Source organism: Brachycentrus maculatus, unplaced genomic scaffold (genome assembly GCF_059751285.1).
Source record: "Brachycentrus maculatus isolate JH-2025_06_01 unplaced genomic scaffold, ASM5975128v1 h1tg000013l, whole genome shotgun sequence".
Taxonomy (NCBI): Eukaryota; Metazoa; Arthropoda; class Insecta; order Trichoptera; family Brachycentridae; genus Brachycentrus; species Brachycentrus maculatus.
The window spans coordinates 256,581-283,817 of NW_028280767.1; the positions used below are offsets into that span (position 1 = coordinate 256,581).

Consider the following 27,237-nt stretch of genomic DNA (forward strand, 5'->3'; position numbering starts at 1 on the left):
TCTAAAACTTGTATTTTCCTCAAAATTTTAAACTACCAATGGTTATGCAAGTTGAGAGGATGGTATCGTTATTCAATCGTTTATCCTTGTGTATTGATCTCCTAATCCCGCATTCATTGTTTTCCTGCATTCTTAGTTTATTTCAATAGGTCCCTTTATGGTGGGGACTGACCGGAGTGATTTTGTAGTAACGTAACATGTTACGATGTCAGCATTCGTAAAGTCAGTACAGCGAGCCGAGCTTGTTTGGAATACACCATCCGACGTTCGGATGCTCGCCGTGAATGTTACGTTATGCCAGTCAGTTCCCACCATTAAAAACGATAGATAGAGGTTACACTGTATATACTTATATGGTTTTTGTATTTGATTAACTATCCAGTAGATTGAGTTTGATGATTTTGAAGTAGGCTATCGTCCACTCCGGGATAGAATACTGCGTGTATTCGCGGCGGAAGCTGGCAAAGATTTCCAAAAACACGAGACCATCCGCCTGCTTGTGTGACACCCACTTGAGGGCCACAAACATCATATCCACATCACAGAACTTTTGATCTGAAATGTAACAAAAAAATACATATACGTAGATACATGCATTTATTTATTTATTGGATAATTTATACAGAGCTGTTTTTGTGTGAAATCACTATAAGGACGCATTACAATTTTAAACTAACTAACTAACCATCACGCCGCTTCTCCACAGGGGTAGGCAGAGAGAATAGAGCGCCACACCACTCTGTCCTTGCAAACATTCTTCGCCTCTTCCACGTTCATGCATCTCCTCATACATACCCGCCGATTGTTACGACTCCTAACCTGACCACTTTCAAGTATTTGCCATACCTGATCGTGCCATGTTTTTCTCGGTCTTCCTCTGCTTCTTTTCCCACTAACATTCGCCTCATAAATTTGTTTTACCGTTCTTTCCTCACTCATTCGTTCTACATGTCCAAACCATCTCAACACACCTTTCTTAATTTTATCGATAATGCTTATCTTAGCTTTGCATTCCTTCCTTATTTCACTATTCGCACATCTATCATACATCGTTTTATCGCACATTCTTCTGAGAGATCGCATTTCGACTGTGACTGATTGCATTTCGACTGGGACTGAACAATTTTAGCATTTAAAATGATATAACTAAAAACATACCACATTCTTCGCATCAATGTACCATATAAAATTTAATATAATACATCGTAGTCATACAGGAGAAAGTGACCAAGTGCATTTTGTACAAAAACGTGATAATTGACTATTTGATACCTTACAAGCTTTGTATTGCCCTGAAAAAATCCCAAAGCGACTTTAAACTTGGAAGTACAATATTGTAGTGGAAGTATTGACTTGTTAAAAATGACTAGCTGCATTGATTTTTATTTTCTTTCCAAGCAAAACTGACTTAAATGGCCCTTCTGAACTTTTTACGTTTTGGTAGTTGGTCACTTTCTCCTGTACGACTACGATATATACAGTATTATCATATAATAAAATTAAAACAATAAAATAAGAAATAAATCATAAAGAATTAGAGCAAATAGTGGCAAAAAATTTGGAGAGATAATGTGAGAAGATCAGCTCGCTGGCAGTTGCAACACTGCGCTCCAGTGCTGCCATATGTCCAGCCCCCATTTGTGTTCCACAAGCAGTTTTATGATGAGGTTAGAGATCTTCATTAGCCTGCCAGTCTATGTCTTACTAGCCCGTCCCAGTGTGTTACGTGTGCTGAAGCAAACATATTACCCGTGCTACGGTGTCGGGTTGACCTAACGAGGGCCCTGTATCCATTATTATCAATTCGTCAGCAAGAGGGATGAACAACATAAAACTTTCTTCTTCTTCTCCGCCTAAGTCCTCATTACTGAGGGTTGTGACCCTTGTTAAACCAATGACTCTTCTCCAGTTATCCCTTGACTGCACTGCACGTAGCGCTCTAACCACCAGGCGCCTGCTGCTGCCTTAACTTGATCAGTCTATTGTGTGTGTCCGCCTCCGTAGTGTAATGGTCAGCACGCTCGGCTACCGTTCTGGAGGTCCCGGGTTCGATTCCCAAGAGGAGTAAAATAAATATAAGTGATTTTTTCACTGTCATATTTATTCAATATTACCCTGGACTGGTACCTGAAGCGGAGGGCTAATCACCTTTCCTTCATGTGTAAACGATCAAAATAACACTGCGTTTATATGAAGCAGTGCCCTATGCACCACTGGGATGCGGATAAGGGTTTTATTATTATTTATTATTATTTATTATTATTGTGTGAGCATCTTCCTCTCCCTCTCTTTCCCTCCAGGCTACCGATCACAACCAGTCGTTCCAGGCTTCCTCATTTCCACGCGAAATATAAACATACCACTCATAAAACATACTTTAAAAAAAAGAGATAATTGCCCATAAGGTATGTTGTAAATGTTGGGTAGACGCTCGACTGCAAAACTGGTGTCGCGGGTCCGATTCCCGCCAAGTAAGGCAAAATAAATTCAAGAACAATTTATTTTTAATTAGTCTGGGTGTTTGTGATATATTTTTCACATTTACCTTCCCCATCCTTACTATCCTACTTGCAGACAAGCCCTTTAAAATAGAGGCTTTGCGGGTTATTCCTTTTTAAATAATCAAAAATGAAAAAACAGTACGTAGTACACTTGAACAAATATCCAGTGCTGATGCAAATGCAGGGCTTACCTCTTGTGTTAGTACAATGTTAGAAATGGGAGGAAGTTGCTGATGTACCTTCATACTTGAGGAATCGTATCCGCCTGGGGGCTGCCACCTTAATGTCTTCAGGCTGCAAAGCCAGGAGCAGGCGATAGTTTCCAAACTCCGGCTGAGCGAGGTCCGCCTCGAGAATAGACCGAGCAGAACGGGTCAGCAGCCCATTCAGCTCTTTCATGTCATTTTCTGCTACCAGCTGAGTCACCGCAGATATTGCCTTTAAAAGAAATGCGACTGTGAATTGGGTGCTTTGTTGAGGTAGTTATTTTCAATTAAATTCAATTCAATTTATTCAATAATTAATATATACAATACCAACTAACATTTTAGGCGTATACATTAAAAAAACAAATTAAAAGTAAGCAAGAAGACTCTTGTTAAATGTGTAGAAGAATCCCGCTTCGGAAAAATCCTTCGGACACATGGAACAGATCAATATCCAATGTGATATTGTTCAACATAGCGGTAGCTCTTCCTACAGGCATAACCATCGGCAGATTGGTCCTGTGTATAGGAATGTGAAACAATCTATGCCGACGCTGTCTTAGGTAACTATCGGGAACAAACAGACCAATGCTCCGGATAATTATATTCAACCCTTGAGTGCTGAGAATCAATGTACAAAATTTTAGTGAGATAGCAGTGTTTTTGCCTAGATTTTTTTTTAATAACATAAATTGTATACATTTATTTAAATCACAATTTTAAACATATTTAAAACAATTTTTTGCAGAGACCCACCAAGCCAAATTGTGTCTTGGTGGAGTTCTTTTTACATACATTTTTTTTTTGTTTTAACAATTTTAACCTAATATACACAGAAAAAAAGAAAGAAAAATCAGAGTATAAACATTTTACAATTTTCATAGAATTAACTCTTAATCATTCACCCATTCCTTTATTTTGCCTTTGTTTCATATTTTATTTTGACATTTTGACATTTTAACATCGGTCGGCAACAAATTAAAAATGTTCGGAACGATATATTGCAGTGTTCGACTCCCATATTTATTGTTAATTCTTGGGACTATCAAACCTTCGTTGTGTGTAAATCGTGTATCATGGTTGTGTACTTTCACACATGAAATACATTTAATTAATTAATAATTGTCCGCCTCCGCAGTGTAATGGTAAGCACGCTCAGCTACAGGTCTGGAGGTCCCGGGTTCGATTCCCAGGGGGTGTCGAAATAAATATAAGTGATTTTTTCACTCTAATATTTATTCAATATTACCCTGGACTGGTACCTGAAGCGGAGAGCTGATCACCTTTCCTTCATGTGTTAAAAATCAAGAAAACACTGTGTTTACATGATGCTGTGCCTTATGCACCACTGGGCCATATGCGGATAAGGGTCGAAAAAAAAAATTAATAACGTTTTCATTAAAAAAATCTCTTCATATTTAATTTAAATTTCACTTTGAAAATACCCCTTTTTCTTAAAATCTGTTATAACACGTGATTTGATGCATTTCGCATCAGTATACGATGTTTGAAAATGATGCGGGCTGCATTGTAATACTTGTCACAATATATTTTAAAATATAGTGGTATTTACCAACTAAAGTAAAAAAAAATTATGAACGGGTTGAAATATTAGTAATATACCTGTTTGGTGCCTTTTATGAAATCACACTGTTTAAACGTCGGATCCCACGCTTTCTCCAAAATCTTCAGATCAAATTTATTAACCATCCACGTGAACGGATTCTGGAAATAAAATATCCGGGGCAATGGCGGAGTTTCCGGCGTAGACGCGTTCCGGCTGGAATACCTCCTGACATAATGAAAGCGTCTCTTCTTCACAAATATCTCAATGCACTGAAATGTGGGCTTCACGCATTCTGGGTCTGGAGTACAAAGAGGCAGAGATCTTTGAGGTCGTAAGAAGTACGTTTGTTTTGCAAACTGCTTCTGAATGCGATCATTTAGACTTATGATTTGTTTGAGTTGAACATTGTACTTGCCAATGTTTTTGGCAGCCAATAGGAAAGTTAAAGCCATCTGAAACATGGTATCACCATCACATTGAAAGGTATTCTTAAGACAATCATGTTACACGGGTTATATTTTTTATGTTTTGAATATTGAAAGCATTCACTTTGTGGATCATATTGATATATTATTTCGAGAAATAAAAATACTTTGTGTTCTGATCCACTCACATTTTTATTTAACCAACTAGTTTCGGCAACAACCTGTTGCCCTCTTCAGGGTTACATTTATTACTAAATATATATATATAAAAAGAAACAGTGTGCAAGTTGTTGGGTTTCAAAAGGGTAGGGGTGGGGGTAATGGTGTTTTAAGGAGGGGTAAGAGCAAGGAAGGGGATAACTCTGTTTAGGTTGGGTTTGATTTTATGGGAAAAATATTAAAAATGGGACTTTGACTAATGTTTATTTGGTTATTAATTATATTTAATTTTTGTTTAACCGCTTTTTTTATTTCTAACACCTCTAAATTATTAATTTGGCTAGTTCTGTTATTTGGCGAGTTATCCCCTTCCTTGCTCTTACCCCTCCTTAAAACACCATTACCCCCACCCCTACCCTTTTGAAACCCAACAACTTGTACACTGTTTCTTTTTATATATATATATTTAGTAATAAATGTAACCCTGAAGAGGGCAACAGGTTGTTGCCGAAACTAGTTGGTTAAATAAAAATGTGAGTGGATCAGAACACAAAGTATTTTTATTTCTCGAAATAATATATATTTTTTTAATTAATTATTATTTTATCTTTATTTCAAATCTTCAGATGAAGTTAAGGTTGATATGAAATTTATAATCTAAATTTTTCGATTTTAAATTTCTATTTATTCAATAATACTTAACATATCGCAATCATACAGGAGAAGTGACCAAGTGCATTTTTTTACAAAAACGTCATCATTGACTATCAAGAAACAGCTACTACCCCCTCTTCAACCTTCAACGTCCCAAGGGCCCAACTCTAAAATTTAGAATTAGCTTCACAAACGGTGTTTGAAAATGATGCGGAATGCATCGAAACACGTGTCACAGTAGATTGTAAGAAATAGTGGTATTTACTAAGTAAAACATTAATTAAAAATTAATAGATTTTACCACAAAGTGACTGTCAAATCAATTAATGAAATTATTTGATATCTTACTAGTCTAATATTGCCTTGGAAAAATCCCAAAGGATTTTAAATTTGTAAGTATAATATATTGACTTGTTAAAAATGACTAACTGCATTGATGTTTATTTTCTTGCCAAGCAAAAGTGACTTAAATGGCCCTCCTGAACATTTTACATTTGGTTAGTTGGTCACTTTCTCCTGTACGACTACGATATACATTACAAACTAAAATTTAAAGCTATTTAATAAAATTTATCAAAACAAAAATTAGAAAGTAAGAAAGAAAACTCTTGTTAAAGATGTAGAAGAATCCCGCTTCGGAATATCCCCTCAGACACATGGAACACTCTTCCTACAGGCATAACCATCGGCAGGTTAGTCCTGTACATATGAATGGGAAACAATCTATACCGATGCTGTCTTAGCTAACTATCGGGAACATACAGACCAATGCTCCGGATAATTTCAGGATTATCCATCATACCGCGCAACAAACCATAAAAATGTGTAATCAAATACACATAATTATATGAATATAAAATTAATACTTACACTAAAATTTTGTGAACCATTGTTTAGTATTTTGTGATTTTGTTACGAAACGTTCATAATTTTGTGTTTATGTGACATACTGAGCTGTCACTTTCAAAATAAATTTATATTAGTAAAAACAATACCAGTTTATTGTAAATTTGAATAATTTTGAATTCTTTTCAAAAAATATTTTAAGCACCACAAATTAATAAATTTACTGTATTGTATTTACTATGGCTTTGGGCTTCTTCTTGTTATTACTCAATTATCTATAACCAAAGGTGCACAAGGCACTGAAACAGAATAATACTGTGTATTCTTAACAATGAATTGACTTGATTTCATTTCATATACAAATCGCTCACTCCTTTCAAGAACGTCACAAAAAACTAGATTTTTCGGGAGAACGTTTTTAAAGTTTAAAAATATAACACAATGTATTAAAAATAAATATTGAGCCACTTAATAAACTTTTTACTATGCAACAGATTCTTTTAGGTAAAACTCTAAGGTTCTTTCTCCATTTGAAAAATATTTAGTATATTTTAAAAAATAATTAAACAATGCCTTTTCTTCAAAATGCAAAAACAACAGTTTCAACGTCATATATTAAAAAAAAACTTTATTTTTCAGGAGAACGATTTTAAAGTTTAAAAATATAGTGAAATGTTTTAAAAATAAATATCAAGCCACTTATTGAACTTTTTACTGTGCAAGAGATCTTTTTAGGTAAAACCTTAAGGTTTTTTTCTCAATTTGAAAAATATTTAGTTTATTTTAAAAAATAATTAAACAACACCTTTTCTTCAAAATGCAAAAACAACATTTTTTGCCCTGTAGCGGGTAAATATTAAGTTAAAAATATGCCTCTTTTGCTGGGATATAGTACATTTTCTGGGCATTCCGAAAACATGCACAACTGAAAATTTACAATTTTTTATTTATGACGTTCTTGAAAGGAGTGAGCGATATATAAAAATAAAAGCATATAAACTGCATTTAGTCTACTTTCATCCTTCTTTTGCAAACTCCGTGCTTCACTCCTATACATTAGGGACAGTACCAAGACTCCATTGTGTGCTGCCAGTTAAGCTTTCGCTGTTAACACATTGCTAGCGGGAAACGATTAAAAGCGTCTTTTACATACTGTTGGTAGAGAACGGGAAACGTTTATAAGCGTTTGTTTGCTTACTTTAGTAGAGCGCGAGAGATGCCAAAAAACATTGTTCAGATGGAAATTGGGTGTGCGGTTACTTGTGATTAGTATACAGAGGGTCGGGCGGCAGACTGTCTGAGTATGATTAGGGTCGTGTTGATAAAAAACCGCCCTAAAACATTGTCTTCTTCATTTTTTCTGCTTAGCGTTAGCCTTGTGGCCTGTTTTTAAGAGGGATTAGCCTCCTGCGATGTCGATTCCCGGCTGTTGCTCTATCTTGGGGTTGGCCGTACAGTGTGGGGGAGTCTGGATGGTTCCATTCTCCTCACATGCGCATATCATTGTCTCCTTCGTTGCCTTCCCCACCTAACTACATCTTCGATCTCGCATATTTCCCTTATTAGAGAAAATAACAAGCAAATAAAAACAAATAAAAACATATATTTATTTTATTATCAATAATCAACTTACATAATACAAAACATTAACAGAGAAATATGTAAAAATATAAACAGTACATGGACAGTTTTAATCGATATGATAGAATTTTGGACTAAGCAGAGGCGAAGAATAGGCACTGGCAGGAGGTGAATTATAAGGTGAAGAAAGTGGAGAACTCATTTTGTTCTTATCCGAATACGGACTCATCCCATCTTTTGAATAGTATCGATGTTCAATCACCTATGGAATAAAAAAGAAAATTAATTCACAGTAACGAGAATTTAGAATTATTGGAAATCCCTTCTTGCAAAGACACTCATTTTTCATAGCTACAAAACTGTTTAATTTATTCCACAAAGACTACATCGCTCACTCCTTTCAATAACGTCAAATATCAAAAAACTTTTTCAGGAGATCGTTTTTAAAGTTAAAAAATATATTAAAATGTATTAAAAAATCAATATCAAGCCACTTATTGAACTTTTTACTGTGCAACAGATCTTTTTTGGTAAAACCTGAAGGTTTTTTTCCATTTGAAAAATATTTACTATATTTAAAAAAATAATTAAACAAAACCTTTTCTTCAAAATGCAAAAATAACACTTTCTGCCCTGTAGCGCGTAAATATTAAATCAAAAATATGCCGCTTTTGCTGGGATATAGTACATTTTCTGGGCATTTTGAAAACATGCACAACTGAAAATTGTCGATTTTTGATATATGACGTTGTTGAAAGGAGTGAGCGACATGTGTAACATTCACCATTCTACCCATGATTGACGACCACGCTACTCAAATTTTTGGAACTTCTATATATATCATAAATCTCATGACGGTTTTTGTTTGAGTTTGGAGTTCAGTCTGTTTATTACTCATTACTCATTAACTTGCGCTGGATAAACCCCACATGAGATGTTTTAAAAATAATTGCCAATTATTTTTATACAACAGACCTTTAAACCAGTTATACATACCTTATCAAAAAACCGACTTAGTTTTACAGCACTGGAGGTACCAGGGGCCAAAGATCTGTAACAACAAAAAAATCATATATCAATAATCGAGTTCCAAGGACACAACTCTAAAATTTGGACTTAGCTTCACATACGGCGTTTGAAAATGATGCGGAATGCATCGAAACACAAGTCACAATAGATTTTAAGAAATAGTGGTTTTTACCAAGTAAAACTTGAATAAAAAATAGAATAAAGCATAAATACATTCCTTGAAAAAAATAACATGTGTAGGTAGGTACCTGGTCTGGTGGCAATTGACAAATATTTCATCGGCCCCGCATTGCTCCGCGATGCTCCCGGCCATTCTTCGGAACTGGTTATTCCTTTGTTTCTCTTCCGCTAAATCCCATTTTGTTCCAATCACCAGGATCGGAATCTGAAAATATGATATGGATATTTATAGATTTGGCATTTAACTTGTAGAACTCCATTTTAATTTTTGTATTAAATGTTAAATTAAACACTTATTTTTTGAGTCTACTAAGTTGTTAACTTAGTAAACATATGGATTACTATGCTATGCTAATGTTTGCTACATTGATGCAAACATTGATCTCATCAATCGCATTCATTTCATTCTCAATTTTTTTAAAATATAACCATGTATTACCTTCTCGCACTGAACTAAAATGGCTTCACTTCAACCAGCGTAAAAATCTTGAATCTCCACTAATATAATATTCTTCACAACCCTAATGCACCTAAATATCTTGCCGAAAACTTTATATACCTCTCAGATCATGCTCTATCACTCCGTTCTTCCCAAGAAAGAACACTTTCCATTCCTCGCCATAACACATCATTCTTCATCAATTCTTTCTCTGTCCAAGCGGCATGAGTATGGAATGAATTAACTAACTCTCCTTGTAAGAAAATGAACCTTCTCTGATAACTTTTAAGAAACGTCTGAGACAATAACATCTATCATTAGAATCCTTACTGTCCATCAAACCTCATCCCTCAGCTTTTCCCTCTACCTCCTTCCCAAAACTCCCTTTTTCTTTGCCTTCCTTATTATCATCATTTTTGTAATTTTCATTTTCATTTTAATAAAATATAAAGCAGTTGCTTAATTTATAATTTAGGTTTTTTTTTCATGTCTAAGCATTATCTACCATCTGATTGCAAACAGATATATTAGGTATCAAATGTTTTGACCAATATCAATAGTCTGTTTTTTGTTGGTTGTCGCTTTTTTGCAATAAGCCCGCCAATGTACATATCGCTCACTTCTTTCAAGAACATCATTAATCAAAAAACTTGATTTTTCAGGAGAATGTTTTTAAAGTTTAAAAATATAATACAATGTATTAAAAACAAATATCAAGCCACTTACTGAACTTTTTACTGTGCAACAGATCTTTTTAGGTAAAACCTGAAGGTTTTTTCTACCTTTGAAAAATATGAAGTATATTTAAAAAAATAATTAAACAATATCATTTCTTCAAAACGCAAAAACAACACTTTCTGCCCTGTAGCGGGTAAATATTAAGTTTAAAATATGCCTCTTTTGCTGGGATATAGTACATTTTCTGGGCATTCCGAAAACATGCATAACTGAAAATTGACGAATTTTGATTTATGACGTTCTTGAAAGGAGTGAGCGATATGTCTTTTCTGTACATGAAGTTTAAATAGATAAATAATAAAAAACTATGTATAAGTTACTGACTAGATTCACATCTGCTGATATTCATCCGGTAACAATTCAACAAAGCCAAACCTGAGTCGTCCCTACAAATTGTTCAGGGTCCACATCCACATTGGTAGATCTGCCTCCGGACTCCCTGTTCAGGACTTCCGTCAACCATTTCTGCAGGTTTAGCTGGCTCTTTCGATTTGTCAAATCGTGCACCAAAATTATTCCTGCAAAATACCAATTTACTTTAAATAATATTGCCCTGAAAAACATCCCAAAGGATTTTAAACTTGGAAGTATAATATATTGACTTGGTAAAAATGACTAACTGCAATGATGTTTATTTTGTTGCCAAGCAAAAGCGACTTAAATGGCCCTCCCGAACATTTTACGTTTTGGTAGTTGGTCACTTTCTCCTGTACGACTACGATATTACCCAACAAACTAAAAGAAGAGATGGTTTGAACAGATGGTAAAAATGAGTGAGTGATAAAACCAATTTATGGGAGGATGTAGTCAGAAAAAAGCAAAACTGAAACAAAATATCAGGTATTTTCACCATGAGTCGGCTGGTAGAACACCCCCCGGGCGTTCCTGTGACTGCTGAAGCCCCCCACGTCCCAGAGCTCCAGGAAGTAGGTGTTCTGCGCCGGCGTGCCCTCCTTGTACTTGTGCAGGCGCACCTCCACAGAGCACCCAATGGTCCAGCCAGGAGAGGTGAGCGGCTCGTTCTGCGATATCAAGTGGTTGAGCGAAGTCTTGCCGACGCCTAGAATGTGAACAAAATTACCAGATGATCAGTTTTCAAAATTCTGAGCAGAGATCCTTCCTTATTTCACCATTTGAATGTTTATCATACATCAATTTGACACACATTCGTCAGAGAAATCACATTTTTACTGCTTTTTTTGCTAACATCAGAGTTTGTACCAGGACTCAAGTAGATGATTTTGTATTTTTGAGAAGTTTGTTTTCTAGGGATGGAAAGATTGATAACGATATAAAAATGTGAGTGAATGCTGGGAACAGAGTGCACGGTGGACTGAAATTAGTTATAGCATATAAAAAACTATCCGCGAAAGCTAACCTGGCAGTACATAGTCACACATGCCACATGCTCTGCTAGATATAAAGATTACTCAAATCAAACTAAATACTGCCGTGAACTCAGGACATGAAAAGATGTGAACTATATGAAATATATGAGTTCCAAAAATTTTAATAGTGTGATCAATCATGGGTAAAATGGTAAATGTTACACGTGTACAAAGTGATCACTTAAACCAGCCCGAAATGTTGCGAACAAAAATACATATGTCCATTTTAAATCCTGTTGACAAAAAATATATCTAAAAATACACCACTAACACATTTGAAATTATGTATTGGTACCATCCAAATTTATCGAGAGGCGCGGGAAAATTTTAAATCAATTTTTGTTTATATAAAGTGTGTTAAGTTGGTCAGATTGTCTATCTGTCAATTCAATGGTGGCGGTTAGTGATGTCGCGCTGTAATGTTTTGGGAAATTATTAGATAGCACGTGTACGACAGACAAATAATTTATTCAAAGTGTGAAATACATACCAGAATCTCCTACCACTATCACTCTCACTTTGTCAATAGCAGCCATCACATGGTAATTACTTTTTTCATTGTATTTTTGTCTACGAACTCGCTTCGGAAAAGTATCGGCCCCACGACGAATCACCGGAGAACTAACTGTGAATCTCAATTTTGCTATGTTGGTATCTTGTGACAAATATTCTCAATTATTAATTTCTCACTATGCTTCATAATTACTTTAGCACCTTATTATTTTTCATGTGAATTTCTTTCGATTTTTATTTGTAAATATGTTATTATATTTTGTACACAGTGAATAACATTATAATTGTTTATGTTTTCCCATCGCTCGGTGTTGCTAGATGACAATATTTTTTCCCTATTTCAACTTCTGATTTGAGTTTACGTAAGAACTTTTCTCTTTAAACATTTAATTGAATAAAAGATAACGAAATAAATTCAAACCCATTATACGAAATTAAAGATATACACATTTTGAAACTTTTAGTAAATTGTGGCTCTTTTGTATTTACATAAATTTTATGATAAATGTTGTCATGGGTTTTTCCGTACGTATGGCAACACCGTGAAATCAATATCGAAATTATTCCAAATGGCTGGAAGTTTGTTTTGCAAGTCTGCGATCGAAAAATATTAAAACATGACTGTGGATTATAGTATAGATAATCGATGAACATTCTGCCAAGATGCGGGCTTTCGACTACTCAAAAATGTTCGTTTTGTTTGTCACTTTGACCTCTCGGTTTTTAATGTCGACCAGTGAAGAAATCGAATTGACACCGCCCAGCGGATTCTGCTCCCTTTATCGAGGTAACATTTGTAGGAACTATACCACCGGCTCGGTATGGTTCAGCGCCAAAGACGACATGATAGGCGGATTTGAAAACGAAAAGATCACTGTCGGCCTTTGGAAAGAGATGATATCGGGACTCGTGGAGCCGTGTCGGAGCGCCGCGGAGAAAATGCTGTGCGCCTACGCCTTCCCGAAGTGCGCCATCAAGGAAGGCCTCGCGGTCGGGCTGGACCTGTGCTACGAGGACTGTATCGCGGTCAAGATGCAGTTCTGCTACAACGACTGGGCTCTGATAGAAGACAAGAAGCACAGAGGAGTATTTTTCAAATCGAAGGGTCACTTCAGTCTCCCGGATTGCGAAACGCTACCCAAATACCCCGGGAAAGGCAAATATCCCACCTGCTCCTATATCGGACTCACCGAAATGAAAATGGAGGATGTCACGATGGATTGCATTCTCGGGAACGGGAGGTTTTACCAGGGGACGGTGAACGCGACTCAGTCGGGTCGGGCTTGCCAGCGCTGGGAGTCCCAGACTCCTCACCAGCACCTGAAGCCCCCGCTGGTGTTCCCGGAGGTCCAGGACTCGGAGAACTTCTGCCGCAACGCCGGCGGGGAGGTGAACAAGCCCTGGTGCTACACGCTCGACCCCAACGTCAGGTGGGAGTACTGCGACATCCCGTCCTGCGCCAACTCCTCCGAGGACACCGGCGCCAGAGACCGGAACAAAATACAGATGGAGACTTTCTTCACCCCGCTCTTCATCCTGATCGCGTCCTTCACCGGACTGGGGATAATTCTGGTAGTCTTGCTGATCACCCTGCTGTGTCATTACTTGCTGAAGAATCGTTACGCGGTCAACATATCCTCCGGGCGACGGGCAGATGCCGGCATCGATCTGGACAAGCTACCGAGCAACTTGGCGTATCACAGCACCGGCGCGCAGCTCAACCCCAAACTAGAGAAACTCGAGTTCCCCCGAAACAACATAATATACATCAGAGACCTCGGTCAAGGAGCTTTCGGCCGAGTATTCCAAGCCAAAGCCCCCGGACTCATCGCGGAAGAAGAATTCACTTTAGTCGCCGTGAAAATGCTCAAGGAAGAGGCCTCGGACGACCTGCAGGTGGACTTCGAGAGAGAGGCTTGTCTGCTCGCCGATTTCGACCATCCCAACATAGTCAAGCTGCTGGGCGTCTGCGCCATTGGCAAGCCGATGTGCCTGCTCTTCGAGTTCATGGGCCGCGGGGATCTGAACGAGTTCCTCCGCGCCAGCAGCACCGCCGACGGCTACTCCGTGCCCACCGAGCCGCAAGAAGACACCAAACTCCTGAAGAGAGTCCAGCTGTCCCACGTGGACCTGCTGAACATCGCCCGGCAGATAGCGTGCGGGATGGTGTATTTATCTGACCGAAAATTTGTGCATCGCGATCTCGCCACTAGAAACTGCTTGATAAACGACGGTATGGTCGTAAAGATTGCTGATTTTGGCCTGTCGCACAAGATCTATTTGCAGGACTACTATAAAGGAGACGAACACGACGCTATTCCGGTTAGATGGATGCCTCTAGAAAGCATCCTGTACAACAAGTACACGCTTGAATCGGACGTGTGGGCGTACGGCGTGTGTCTATGGGAGATCTTCTCCTTCGCGCTGCAGCCCTACTTCGGCATGACCCACGAGGAAGTGGTGCGCTTCCTGAAGGACGGCAACATGCTGGCGTGCCCCGACAGCACGCCGCGGTGCGTGTACGACCTCATGCGCTCGTGCTGGCACCACCAGCCCTCCGGCCGGCCCAACTTCAGGGACATCCAGCAGGCTCTGGACAAGATACAGCTCCAGATCGAAAGGACTCAGGTTTCCTATTCCGGCGTGTTTCGGTAGACATTTGTCATAAAGTGATTTTAGTGACGTGTGAGCGTACATTTCTAATTCTAAGTACTCATTAGTTTAAATTTTTTTTTCATTCAAACCCTTATCCGCACCCGATGGTGATAAGGCACTGCATCATATTATCTTGATCGTTAACGCATGAAAGAAAGGTGATCAACCCTCCGCTTCAAGTACCACCAGTCCAGGGTAATATTGAATAAATATTCTTCATCATTCTTCAAACCCTAATCTGCACCCAATGGTGCATAAGGGCACTGCATCATATAAACGCAGTGTAACCTTGATTGTTAACCCATGAATGAAAGATGATCAGCCCTTCGCTTCAAGTACCACCAGTCCAGGGTAATATTGAATAAATATTAGAGTGAAAAATCACTTGTATTTATTTGAACCCGGGACCTCCTGTACGGTAGCCGAGCGTGCTGACCATTACGCTACGGAGGCGGACTCGTTAGTTTTACTGGACACATATCACGGGCGTACCCGTTTGTCAAGTTGGCCACGTGTAATGTCGTCTAATTGTTTTTTTTTATGGAAAAAATCATAATTATGCGAGTTCCGACGTTGTTCGCTCCAGTGACTGACAGAATACCGTAATTTTATTAATTTATTTACCGTATGACCCGCTATGTATGACTTTCTATTAATTCAATCATTGCTGGGTGTACGCTTCGCTTTTCCAAGTGTTATGTCCAACAGTGTTATGCTATCGTTATGTGTGATAAAATTCAACAGACTTTAAACGATTCAATGGCAATTTTCGCTCTTTCATACGATTTTAGACTTGGTCAACTTACGTTATTCCAATGATTTCTATCGTTGAGTTATTTTACACCGCAAGATTTATCCCTTACAAATCAGACTATCGCAATGTATCGTGACGGTCTCTTGGAATGTATGTACCAGTGATTGAAAACTGGATTTAACATATGGGTATACTTAGAAAACGTTAACTCTAAAATCCCTGTTTGAATAATCCCTGTTATTTACAGCCCGAATAAATTACCCGCTATTAAACTTAAAAGTTGAATTTACTTTTAAAACCACAAACTACCTAGTGTATTTTTGCAGTTTATAGAATGTTGAAAACTTTATAAAACTGCATCATCAAGTCAAAATTGCATATTTTCGAGTTTATTTTTTTGCCAGTGGACCCACGATATGTAGTTTTAAATACTGATGTGAAAATAAATGCATTCTGTAGATTCTGATCTATGGCTTTCAAGACATTAGCCTATTGTAGTGAGCGACGCTCTATGCGTTTATGTGCTCCCGATACCCAAGATTCAAACCTTTATATCTTGAATCGGAATCAGGGTAGATATATTAATTTTAAGGCTACGAATGTGGCCTCAGATAGTAATAAATATATATGATCTACAAAACAAACATAGATTTGTAAGGGATAGTGCAATATTTTTCTTACGTATGTGAAGATATGATATGAGTATTCATATCATATCTTCACATTGCGAATTGTGTTGTGAAATATTCATGCTTGATATAAAACTAAACCTTTTTCCGTAATATTTTTCCTATTTCTGCATTATATGTTTTATCTCCTACATAATTTACAACTCAACTTCAACAAAATATTATTCTACTGGTCACTCTTCTTTTTATATTTTTATTTATCACTTTTCGTCAAATCATTCTCAAAGGTACATAATGCTGCCATCTTTGTTTTTCTCTATCGCACTCTGTTTTATCGGCAGAACACATTTCAATAAAAAAACAAAGGAATTCAATTCATTACTTCTTCTCCGTCTTATTCCTCATTGCTGAGGGTTGTGACCCTTACAGAAGCAATGACTCTTCTCCAGTTATCCCTTGACTGTGCTGCACGTAGCGCTCCAATCACTGAGGTGCCTGCTGCTGCCTTAATTTGATCGGTCCATCGTGTAGGGGATCTTCTTCTCCCTCTTTCCCTCCAGGCTACCGATCACAACTAGTCGTTCCAGGCTATCCTCAATTCATTACATATGTCAATAATTTAAAGGGTATTTATAATTAGTACCTTGGCATTACTTGTCAAAGAAAATATGACCTTTGATGCACTACTTCCTGATTATTATTTCTTTAATATAACAAATGCAATCAACTCCATTCTTCATCACTTTTTCATTCACCTCATGGAACCGTGTTGCCAAAGAGATAAGATACTATGTGCTTGATGCAACATACAGAAATATACAGTCAAAACCTGGTTAAAAATAAAATAAATATAAAATACAAAGTAAGTACTTTAAACTTTGTCGATACAATTTGTTTTTTATTAAAATACCTTATTATGTGATAAATTAAGAAGACATACTTATCGTATTATTTATAGAATTTAGTATATTTTTTTACTGTAAGCAAATATATGTTTTCATCGAAATCAGACGGAATTTTGTTTTTTTTTTTTAAATATGTTTAATTGTGGATTTATTGTCCACGTTGAATTAAGTTCTTTAATTTTAGTTCGTACTATTATAATTTAAGGTTTTGCTCGTACAAAAATATGTTTGGAAACTTGTGGCTTTGTCCATACTTGCCAAATTTGAGGAATTATAAAATAATTATTAGGGAAAATTGAATCGTATAGTAGAACCCCAGAAATCCGACTTCCGAAAATCCAAAATTCCTGAATATCTGAAGATTTTGAAGGAAAACATTAAGACATTTTCATATAAACGAAGTGTTATCTTGATTATTAACATCAAGGCGATCAGCCCTCCGCTTCAGGTACCAGTCCAGGGTAATATCGAATAAATATTAGAGTGAAAAAATCACTTATATTTATTTGATTCCTCCCCCTGGGAATTGAACCAGGGACCTCAGGTATGGTAGCCGAGCGTGCTGATCATTACACTACGGAGGCAGACAATTGATTTATTACTACATAAAATTATTGTATAATATTGACCTTAATTTTTTTTATTTATTATTGATTAGTTAATAAAGTATACAGTACTCTACCTGTATTGCTACTCAAGTACTATAAATATTAAATGTAAAAGGCATGTACAACATAACTATCATAATGTAAAGTATTATGTATGTACTGTATTACAAATTTTTCAAAATCCGAACAGGCCTCAGCCCCAATTAGTTTGGATTTCTGGGGTTCTACTGTATTCAGAATTTTTATTTTTAAGGAAAAAATTCGCAAATCCTCTATTTTAGAGGCTTGTCCACAGATAGGATAGAAAAAGTAGATGCGTTAAATACATCATGGGCACGCAGAACAATTGATAATGAATATTTCAATTATTATTTTTGATTTGGAGGTAATCGAACCCGCAACGCCTGTATCGCAGTCGAGCGTCTAGCAACTGCTCTACGGCGGCCGTCAAACTACATTCCAAATAGTTCCAAAAAGACAACGAAGACATTTAGTATTTATATGTTATTTTTTGCTCTAATTTAAATTATAACGGGTGATTCATTGTGACCTTTCATTGACAGATCACTCTTGAGTCGTTGTGACCTGTCAGGGTTATTTTGTTCAGTATTTGACATTTCATCATAGAAAGACTTGGGTCGCTTGTCCACTACCCGGAATTTTACGGAATCAGGTTTGCGGTTTCTCGTGATTTGTACGCTGAGGGTCGGGCGGCACACTGTCTCAGTATAATTAGTGTCGTGGTCCATGAAAAAACTGCCCGACAACAATATGTTAAGTCGTATTGAATCACCCTTTATCTTATGAATGTCTAAAATGCATTTTTAAAAGTTTAATTGGTAAATGAAAACTTAAATGGAGTTTTGTGCAATTTTTTTAAATGTATATATTTTTTTTTTCTTTCTAAAGGTGGTTGTGAGAAAGTTACCATGCATTTTTTATTTATTATCATTATTAATAAAAATACTAATAGGAATTCATATTTTCATGTATTTATACTTGTGAATTATGTATGTGTGTAATACTTGTTGCACAATCCGTGTAAATGTAATTTGTAAATACATAATATAAAACAGATGTTTAAGAGACTGAATATTACGCATTCTTACAGCATCGCAAATCTCAACTATGGTCAAGCCCCCATTAACCGAAATGAAGGGGGGACAGCCAGCTGGTTTAGATAACAAATTTTTCAGTTAACCTATCAACCTTCCCATCCCGGTGATATGTATTTACTACAACTCGACTTTTAAAATGAGAATATCAAAATAAAATACAATAGATACGGACTCATTTTTGTATTCCTCCGTAGTATAATATATATAATATATGTATTACATGAAAAGACGTATGAAAAATGTTTTTTTGTGTGCGCGCGTGCCGTTGCTTTGCGTATATTGGCTGTCCAAACTTAAAACACAGTAAGCGACATTTTTTTGTAGTACGTTTTTGTAGTGCATTTTGGACTAAGTAGAATCTACTTAGTCCAAAAATGCAAAAAAACGTACTGCAAAAAAAAATGTCCCTTACTGTGTTTTGAGTTTGGACAGCCGATATGCGCATGTCGTTGCAAGTTTAGTAGTGCACAGACTGTCGTATGCGGTGGTCATGTCGCTACGTTAATTATTGCGGCTACTTGCGATGTATTTTTTGTCGTTTACAGATACTTGCCAGAGCTAACATTGATACAAAATTGTCACATTTCAACATCAACTATGGTCAATGAAAGCAACGTTTAGGAATATTCACACTTTTCCTGTTTTTAAACCACAAAATACATATCACCGGTGCACGCGGAAGTTTTTAGCACCGTAAGGGAAAGGTTAAAATCTATTTAATAACCTACGTATTATACATATGTACTAAAATGATTATATAGGGGAAGTGAATTACAAATGATTTGGAGGAAAAATGAAAAAAAACTCTTTATTTTACATTTTTATTCAGGTACTGAACAAAAGTATTACTTTAATTTAAAAAATGTGTTTTCACATTGTATATGAACAAAACTGAAATATCATTGAATCTCAATTTTGGTAATGAAGCAATTTTCCATTGGGAGCAACTACAAATGTATATATATATATATACAACATTTTGAGTGTGTCCAAAAACTTGTTTACAAATTTGAATTATCTCCAATTAGGAGTTATTTTTTAAATTATTTTTTGACTTGTCGACATAGATGAACCAAGCCTACGATGGTCGTAAGCCCTGTAAATGCCCAGACTTTCATTTTCATATTCATCCATGTTGAGATGGTAAAAAATAATACAAATGTAAAAATACTGTAATTCTATTATATGCCGATGCATTTTAAAACACGTATTGAGTGTTCTGCATTTAAATCCTCACTTTATTCTCTTTCTTTCTTTAATGTGATGTTCCTATTAAACTTTTTTTGAAACGTACTTCTTTGATTGTTTAAAAAGTTTTTTTTTTTGTGTGAATATCATCAAATACATTGTATTTCATACATATTTTTTTGTTGATAATTTTAAGCGGTAAGGTTTTATTTTCTTTCTGCTTTTGATCAACCATCCTTGTGTCAATTACTTTTTTTAACCGCCCTACTTTTACAATATTCAAAAAGTGGACAAGAAATCCTCAGCTGTTTTTTTTTTTCGTAAGACTTCTCGACAACAATACTTATTTACATATGCTTCAAACCCTTATTCGCACCCTATGGTGCATAGGGCACTGCATCATATAAACGCAGTGTTATCTTGATCGCTAATGAATGAAGGTACAAAATCACTTTTATTTATTTGATCCTCCTGGGAATCAAACCCGGGACCTCCAGTACGGTAGCCTAGCATGCTGACCATTACGCTACGGAGGCGGACAATAATCATCATATAAACACAGTATTATCTTGATCGTTGACACACAAAGGAAAAGTGATCAGCCCTCCGCTTCAGGTACCAGTCCGGGGTAGTATTGAATAAATATTAGAGTGAAAAAATCACTTATATTTATTTGACCCCCTCTAGGAGCGAACCCGGGACCTCCAGTACGGTAGCCTAGCGTGGTGACTATTACACTACAAAGGCGGACATATTTACAATTTCTTAAAAAATTCAAGCAATATACCCATTTTGACTCTTTTTTATATCCTATGCCAGTCAGAGGCTCTCACCCCAGATCATTTTTTGAAATAATTTTCTATATAATATTTTGACAAATATATGTTGTATTGAATGTATTACATCAATCAACATATTCTGCAAATGAGGTAGCTAGCAATATTGACCGTGAAATTCTACACCCTTCCGTATGACGTATTGGTATGCGTAAGGTTAGAAGGAACAATTTGACGTATCACTAATGTGACCATACGTCCTGTTTTGAACGGGACTGTTCCGTTTTTAGATTTTTAAGCCTGAACAACATAATTTTTCATATTTATAATATTTATTCCTCAAATTTTCTTTATCAACACTCCTTTTCTTTTTATTATATTATAATTATAAAACCCTTATCCGCACCCCAATGGTGCATAGGGCACTGCGTCATATAAACGCAGTGTTATCTTGATCGTTTACACATGAAGGAAAGGTGATCAGCCCTCCGCTTCAAGTACTAGTCCATGGTAATATTGAATAAATATTACAGTGAAAAAATCACTTATATTTATTTTACCCCCCTTGGGAATCGAACCCGGGACCTCCAGAACGGTAGCCGAGCGTGCTGACCATTACACTACGGAGGCGGACATTTCTTTTTATTAATACATAAAAACTATGAAAAAATACATGTTTTCTTGTATATACATACTATTACTTAAAAATTGGTAGATGTCCCGTTTTGAGGACAGCAACAAAGGTCACGTTACGTATCACCAATGTTTCTATGCTTGCGGGTATACTTTTTTGTACCTGAACGTACAGGATACGGCTTGTTGCGTTTGGGCGATAATATGGAATAGGTATCACTGACGTATGTATGGGTAGGGCGGTTAAAACTGTATAATAACATCTAGAACACCGATTGTCTAGCTGCAAATTTGTACTGACCTTGTGTTTATTGTGAAAAATTAGCAAAATGGTCTTTTCAGTTTGCTTGATACTATGACTAAAGTATGTGTCACATCACAAGAAATGTAACATTGCTCTTAGCTCAGTTTTCAGTTGAATCGATGTAATATATTAAAATTAAAAAAAAAACTGATGAATTAAAAATTATTTCTCATTTTATAACTGTCTTAAGTCATAAATTTTTAAGAACTATTCGATGTAAGATGATTTTTATAATATATTTGATATTTTATAACGTGTTCATTTTTACAATTATCCCTACCCTAAAAAAACATCAAAAAGTACCATTTTAAATGATTTATTATTATTAATTTTTTTAAACCCTTATCCGCACCCCATGGTGCATAGGGTACTGCATCATATAAACGCAGTGTTATCTTAAATGTTAACACATGAGGGAAAGGTGATCAGCCCTGAGGTACCATTCCGGGGTAATATTGAATAAATATTTGAGTGAAAAATCACTTATATTTATTTGACCCCCCCTAGGAATCGAACCCGGGACCTCCAGTCCAGTACAGTAGCCGAGTGTGCTAACCATTACACTACGATGGCAGACAAAAAACATTAGCACAATTTCAAATGATTATTTACCTTGCATGTAATACATAAATACTCAAAAGCAATGGATAATTAATTATGAGAAAAGGGAATTACTTAATGGTAAACCTTTCCAAGGTTGTCTGTCAGTTTCTCCCTCTTGTTCAACACCTGCCGGAAATGTCGGGCAACGGTGTCATTGTAGAGATGGTTGATCCTGTCGTCCTCAGTGGATAGCGAGTGTCGGTAAACTCCGGAACCTCTCCCCATTTAAGCAGGAAGTCCTCGGTGGCAGCAGTTGAGATTGGTTGACTTTTCCTTGTCGGATGAAGCTTCATCGTATTGTTGTAGTTGATGTTATGGTGAGCAAGTGTGTGTTTTGTGACGGAATGCCAGAATAGGAGAATTAAAAGAAATGCGTACTTACAGTTTGTTTATTGATATAAAATTCTTACACTTTGATTACGATTTGATATTAACTTATTATAATTTATCTAATTGATTATTGAACTTTGAATGTAATATGAAGCTAAAATATACGTTCTTTAACAATCAAGCGATGGCAGACGATTCTCGCCCCCGCGCTCCGGTTGGCTGCTTTTGTTGAATCCGCTCAGTGTTGTCAACCTGACAGTAGCAGTATAATTCAGTGTTGTCAACCTGACAACACCAAATGGCGTGGCCGGACGGCTACAATGTGCTTGTAGCTCTTCAGTTGTCAGCTCAATGTTTGTGCAAGTGCATTGACCTTGGAGCGGCAAGATGATATAAGAAACATTCTGCTGTATGAAGTGAGGTTCGTTCGTTGTTGAACGGAAAGTTTATTACAATAATTAAAGAAAACACTTCGTTTTTTACCACTTGAGTTTAATTATAGACTACATGTTTCAGAAGCTAAACTTCCATCATTCAGGTCTGTATAATAACTAAAATATAAAATATAAAATTGTTCTATAAATAAGGATAGGGGGAAAGTAAGGGGAAGGGGTTAGTCAAGGAACGGAGTTTGAAAACAAAGGAAAAATTGAAAGCAATGGCGAAGAATTTTGAAACAATATATTATTTAATAAATTATTATTAGAATTCAGGTTTTTTTGTATTTCTAAATTTTCAAGATAATTCATAATTTGGCCTTTATATGGAACAAGGTGTAATAATTTTAATTTATGGGAGTGAAATGAGTGATTAGTATCTATTATATGATTTGCAAATTCCGAAAAATAATTACTAACAAGACCGCTTTGATGTTCTTTAATTCTAATCTTTAAATTTCTCGCAGTTTGGCCAATATATTTTCTATCACAATCTCCACACGAAATTTCATAAACACCACTTTTTTGTAATAAATCAATTTTAGATTTTGAGTTATCGAGGATTTTATGTAAATTATTATTTGTATAATATGCAGGTTGGATATGGGAGGGTAAGATTTTCGAAATATTTTTAGTTATTGAACCCGTATATAAAATTTTTCGCCAAGATTTATTTTTTATTGAATCATTATTAGGTGCTGAATATATGTATTTTTTGGTAAAATTATTTTTAATTTTATTTTTTAACATTTTATCTATTAGCGCGCTATTATACCCGTTGTTTTTTGCTATTAGTTTAATTGTGTTTAATTCACGATTATAATTTGAGTTACTGAGGGGGATATTAATTAGTCTATTTAATAATGAATGGAAACTGGCCATTTTATGTGAAATGGGATGAATGGAATCAACTGGAATGACTGTGTCAGTGTGTGTTGGTTTACGATATATATTAAAATCTAATTTATTATTTATAACTTTAATCGATAAATCAAGAAAATTTAGGGTATTATCGTCATTTTTTTCCATGGTAAATTTAATATTATTATGTAAAGTGTTGATGTGGGTAAGGAATGAATCTAATTGTCTATCAGTCCCAATAAAAATACAAAAAATGTCATCAACGTACCTAAACCATCTAAAAATACATGTTTTTACAATAGGATGATTAGAATTTAATAATTCTGTCTCAAAATCATTAAGGAACATATCAGCTAATACTGGCGAAAGAGGAGAACCCATTGGGAGTCCGTCTCGTTGTTCATAAATTAAGCTATTAAATTCAAAATAATTTTGAGATGTACAAATATCATAAATTCTAGTCATTTCTTTTACATACAAATCATCTAAATCTGAATCACATAATAGTTTCATAAAAACACTTTTGGCATCATCTATTGGGACGTTTGTGAATAAATTTACAATATCAAATGAAATAATTTTAGCATTAGAAGGAATATTTAAATATTTAGTTTTCTCAATAAATTCCAAAGTATTCTTTATGCTATATGTTGGTGAAAAAATTTTATGACATATAATTAAATGATTTAGTAATTTACAAAGTTTATAATTTGGCGCACTCACGTATGATACAACTGGTCTAATTGGAACATTTATTTTGTGTAATTTAGGTAACCCGTATAATCTTGGAATTTGGGGATTTTTATTAATAATAAAATCTTTAATATTATCAACAATGATAGTAGGGCAACGTTTAAGTACTTCTTTTAATTTCGTTTGATATTTAATCGTTGGGTCTTTTTTCAAAATTTCAAATTTTTCACTATCCAAAAACTCTTTACATTTGTTTATGTAATCAGTTTGATTTAAAATGACAATGCTATTTCCTTTATCTGATCTAGTAAAAATAAGTTCTTTATCATTGTAACCGGCGTGGGTTACGTGCGATGACTCTCAAAAATGTACACGCCTGGTCTTCTTCGGAATCTCCCAACTATGCCACCGTTGTAAGGGGTGACGTTCCAGACGGCCCCGCCGTACCGAGTTACCGAGTAAGCTGGATACGGACGGAGGTGAATGGATGTATGAGCCGGGAAGAGCGGGCACTGGACCGACAAGTCAACCTCAATAGCCCTGATAAGGGCTTTCCGAAACTGGTCCGTGAATCGGTATAATGAGGCGAAGCGGTCCAGGCTGGCGGCGCGGCGAGTAGTCCAAGGAGCGGGAGCGGAGAAATGAAACACAGGTTTCAACAGTCACACCAGAACTAGTTTATTCTCTCAAAATGCGCCCTCTATATACCCGGCCGTGATCGCGTACCGCCCGACAGTGGGAAAGTACAGCCAATCAGCGGCCGGGGGAGAGAGACAGCCATATCTCTGTCTCTCTCTAATGGGCACCGGACGGGCTACACTTTCATACCGTACCGGTGCCGTTCCAACAGTTCGTTATTACATTACAATTTACAAGTCTATTTTATCAGTAATCTATATCAGTAATCTATTTATACTACTTAATATCTAGGCGCATTTATGTATTAACATTGTCTTATTCTTTCTTATATCTAATACATTCTGTAAATACATGAGAAATCGGTAGAATCCATAGAGGCCCTTCTTCGGGCCGCATTCCGACGGGCGACCGTTTCGCTCGCCGCCAGGCGCCTGGAATTCTTTTTCAGGGCCGCCGCACGGGGTGTGCGATCTGTCCGTAACACTCCCCCCGTGCAGCTAGTCTGCACCAAATTTCCTGGGACGGATTGCACGTTCTTCTCCCTTATCACGCCGATGGTGATGATTGTGGCCCGTTCAGCGTGGTCTCTCGGCAGCATCCTCGCGTCACCAGAGACACCAGGCCGCGACTCGCCCTGATGGAGTCGCCTTCCGGGTCACAACGCCAGACTGGAGAAGTCTGGGCTTGAGGTGATGCTTCGCGTCACGTCCAGTGATCAGCATCCTTGTCATCCTTCCAGAGTCATCCGGCCGCATCCATACTCGGGCGGAGACATCTGGCTGCGACTTGTCATCTAAGTCGCCTTGGTTTCCATATTACATTTGCCAGGCTGGCATCGCCTGGGCTTGAGTTGATGCTCCGCGTCATGTGATCACCCGGCAGCATCCTTGTACGGCCAAAGTCATCCGGCCACATCCATAATCGGGCGGAGACGTTTGGCTGCGACTCGTCCTTCGTGAAGTCGCCTTGATTCCCCAGCATCCTTACCAGAGTCATCCGGCCGCAACCTTGTTCGGGCGGAGACGTCCGGCTACGACTTGTCCTAAGTCGCCTAAGTTCCGGAAATTCTCACCGGAACCGCATGTGCCAGGCTGGCGTCGCCTGGGCTTCAATTGATGCTCCGCGTCACATCCTTGTGATCACCCGGCAGCATCTTCGTACGACCAGAGTCGTCCAGCCGCAATCGTTCGGGTGGAGACGTCTGGCTGCGACTTATCCTGAGTTTCCTAAGTCGCCTAAGCTCCGGTATTCCCACCGGAACCGCAGGTGCCAAGCAAGCGTCGCTTGGGCTTGAAATGATGCTCCGCGTCACGTGCATAGTGATCACCCGGCAGCATCCTTGTTCGGCCAGAGTTGCCAGCCGCAATCGTTCGGGTGGAGACGTCTGGCTGCGACTTATCTTAGTTTCCTAAGTCGCCTAAGTTCCGGAATCCTCACCGGAACCGCAAGTGCCAGGCAAGCGTCGCCTGGGCTTGAATTGATGCTCCGCGTCACATCCTTGTGATCACCCGGCAGCATCCTTGCCAGAGTCATCCGGCCGCAACCATTCGGGCGGAGACATCTGGCTGCGACTTGTCTTAAGTTTCCTAAGTCGCCTAAATTCCGCATCGGAACCGCGTCAATTGCCAGGCAAGCGTCGCCTGGGCTTGAGTTGATGCTCCGTGTCACATCCTGTGATCACCCGGCAGCATCCATGTACGACCAGAGTCGTCCAGCCGCAATCGTTCGGGTGGAGACGTCTGGCTGCGACTTATCTTAGTTTCCTAAGTCGCCTAAGTTCCGGAACTCTCATCGGAACCGCAGGTGCCAGGCAAGCGTCGCCTGGGCTTCAGTTGATGCTCCGCGTCACATCCTTGTGATCACCCGGCAGCATCCTTG

General features: G+C 37.3%; 4 protein-coding genes across 4 annotated transcripts in view; 2 read left to right on the forward strand and 2 right to left on the reverse strand.

Moving 5' to 3' along the window:
* Positions 1-219: 219 nt before the first annotated feature.
* Positions 220-6,440, reverse strand: LOC148313375 (m-AAA protease-interacting protein 1, mitochondrial-like). The gene is made up of 4 exons (XM_088263489.1): positions 6,383-6,440; positions 4,331-4,726; positions 2,741-2,939; positions 220-555 (listed from the first exon to the last, which is right to left on the reverse strand). The coding sequence occupies exons 2-4, from the start codon at positions 4,724-4,726 to the stop codon at positions 371-373; spliced, it is 780 nt and encodes a 259-aa protein (XP_088119615.1). The 5' UTR covers positions 6,383-6,440; the 3' UTR covers positions 220-370.
* A 1,515-nt stretch (positions 6,441-7,955) lies between these two features.
* Positions 7,956-12,525, reverse strand: LOC148313376 (rab-like protein 3). Its single transcript, XM_088263501.1, has 6 exons — positions 12,204-12,525; positions 11,176-11,385; positions 10,701-10,843; positions 9,217-9,353; positions 8,936-8,990; positions 7,956-8,201 (listed from the first exon to the last, which is right to left on the reverse strand). Exons 1-6 carry the CDS (start codon positions 12,247-12,249, stop codon positions 8,049-8,051), a joined length of 744 nt encoding a protein of 247 aa, XP_088119627.1. The 5' UTR covers positions 12,250-12,525; the 3' UTR covers positions 7,956-8,048.
* The window catches only part of TfIIEalpha (transcription factor IIEalpha), a 37,448-nt gene continuing 22,292 nt past the window's right edge, over positions 12,082-27,237 (forward strand). Inside the window, exon 1 of the mRNA XM_088263478.1 lies at positions 12,082-12,255. The gene's annotated coding sequence lies outside the window, so the exon portion shown is untranslated. The remainder of the gene's footprint in view (positions 12,256-27,237) is intronic.
* Positions 12,783-17,120, forward strand: Nrk (Neurospecific receptor kinase). The gene has a single exon (XM_088263468.1). The coding sequence runs from the start codon at positions 12,890-12,892 to the stop codon at positions 14,879-14,881; it is 1,992 nt and encodes a 663-aa protein (XP_088119594.1). The 5' UTR covers positions 12,783-12,889; the 3' UTR covers positions 14,882-17,120.

Coding starts and splice junctions, on each gene's coding strand:
- LOC148313375 (XM_088263489.1), bottom strand. CDS start 4,726: ATGGCTTTAACTTTCCTATTGGCTGCCAAAAACATTGGCAAGTACAAT. Junction 2,940..4,330: donor TCATAAAAGGCACCAAACAG/GTATATTACTAA, acceptor TTTCTTTTAAAG/GCAATATCTGCGGTGACTCA. Junction 556..2,740: donor ACGATTCCTCAAGTATGAAG/GTACATCAGCAA, acceptor GTTACATTTCAG/ATCAAAAGTTCTGTGATGTG.
- LOC148313376 (XM_088263501.1), bottom strand. CDS start 12,249: ATGGCTGCTATTGACAAAGTGAGAGTGATAGTGGTAGGAGATTCTG. Junction 11,386..12,203: donor GATAGTGGTAGGAGATTCTG/GTATGTATTTCA, acceptor TTCACATTCTAG/GCGTCGGCAAGACTTCGCTC. Junction 8,991..9,216: donor GTCAATTGCCACCAGACCAG/GTACCTACCTAC, acceptor TTGTTGTTACAG/ATCTTTGGCCCCTGGTACCT.
- Nrk (XM_088263468.1), top strand. CDS start 12,890: ATGCGGGCTTTCGACTACTCAAAAATGTTCGTTTTGTTTGTCACTTTG.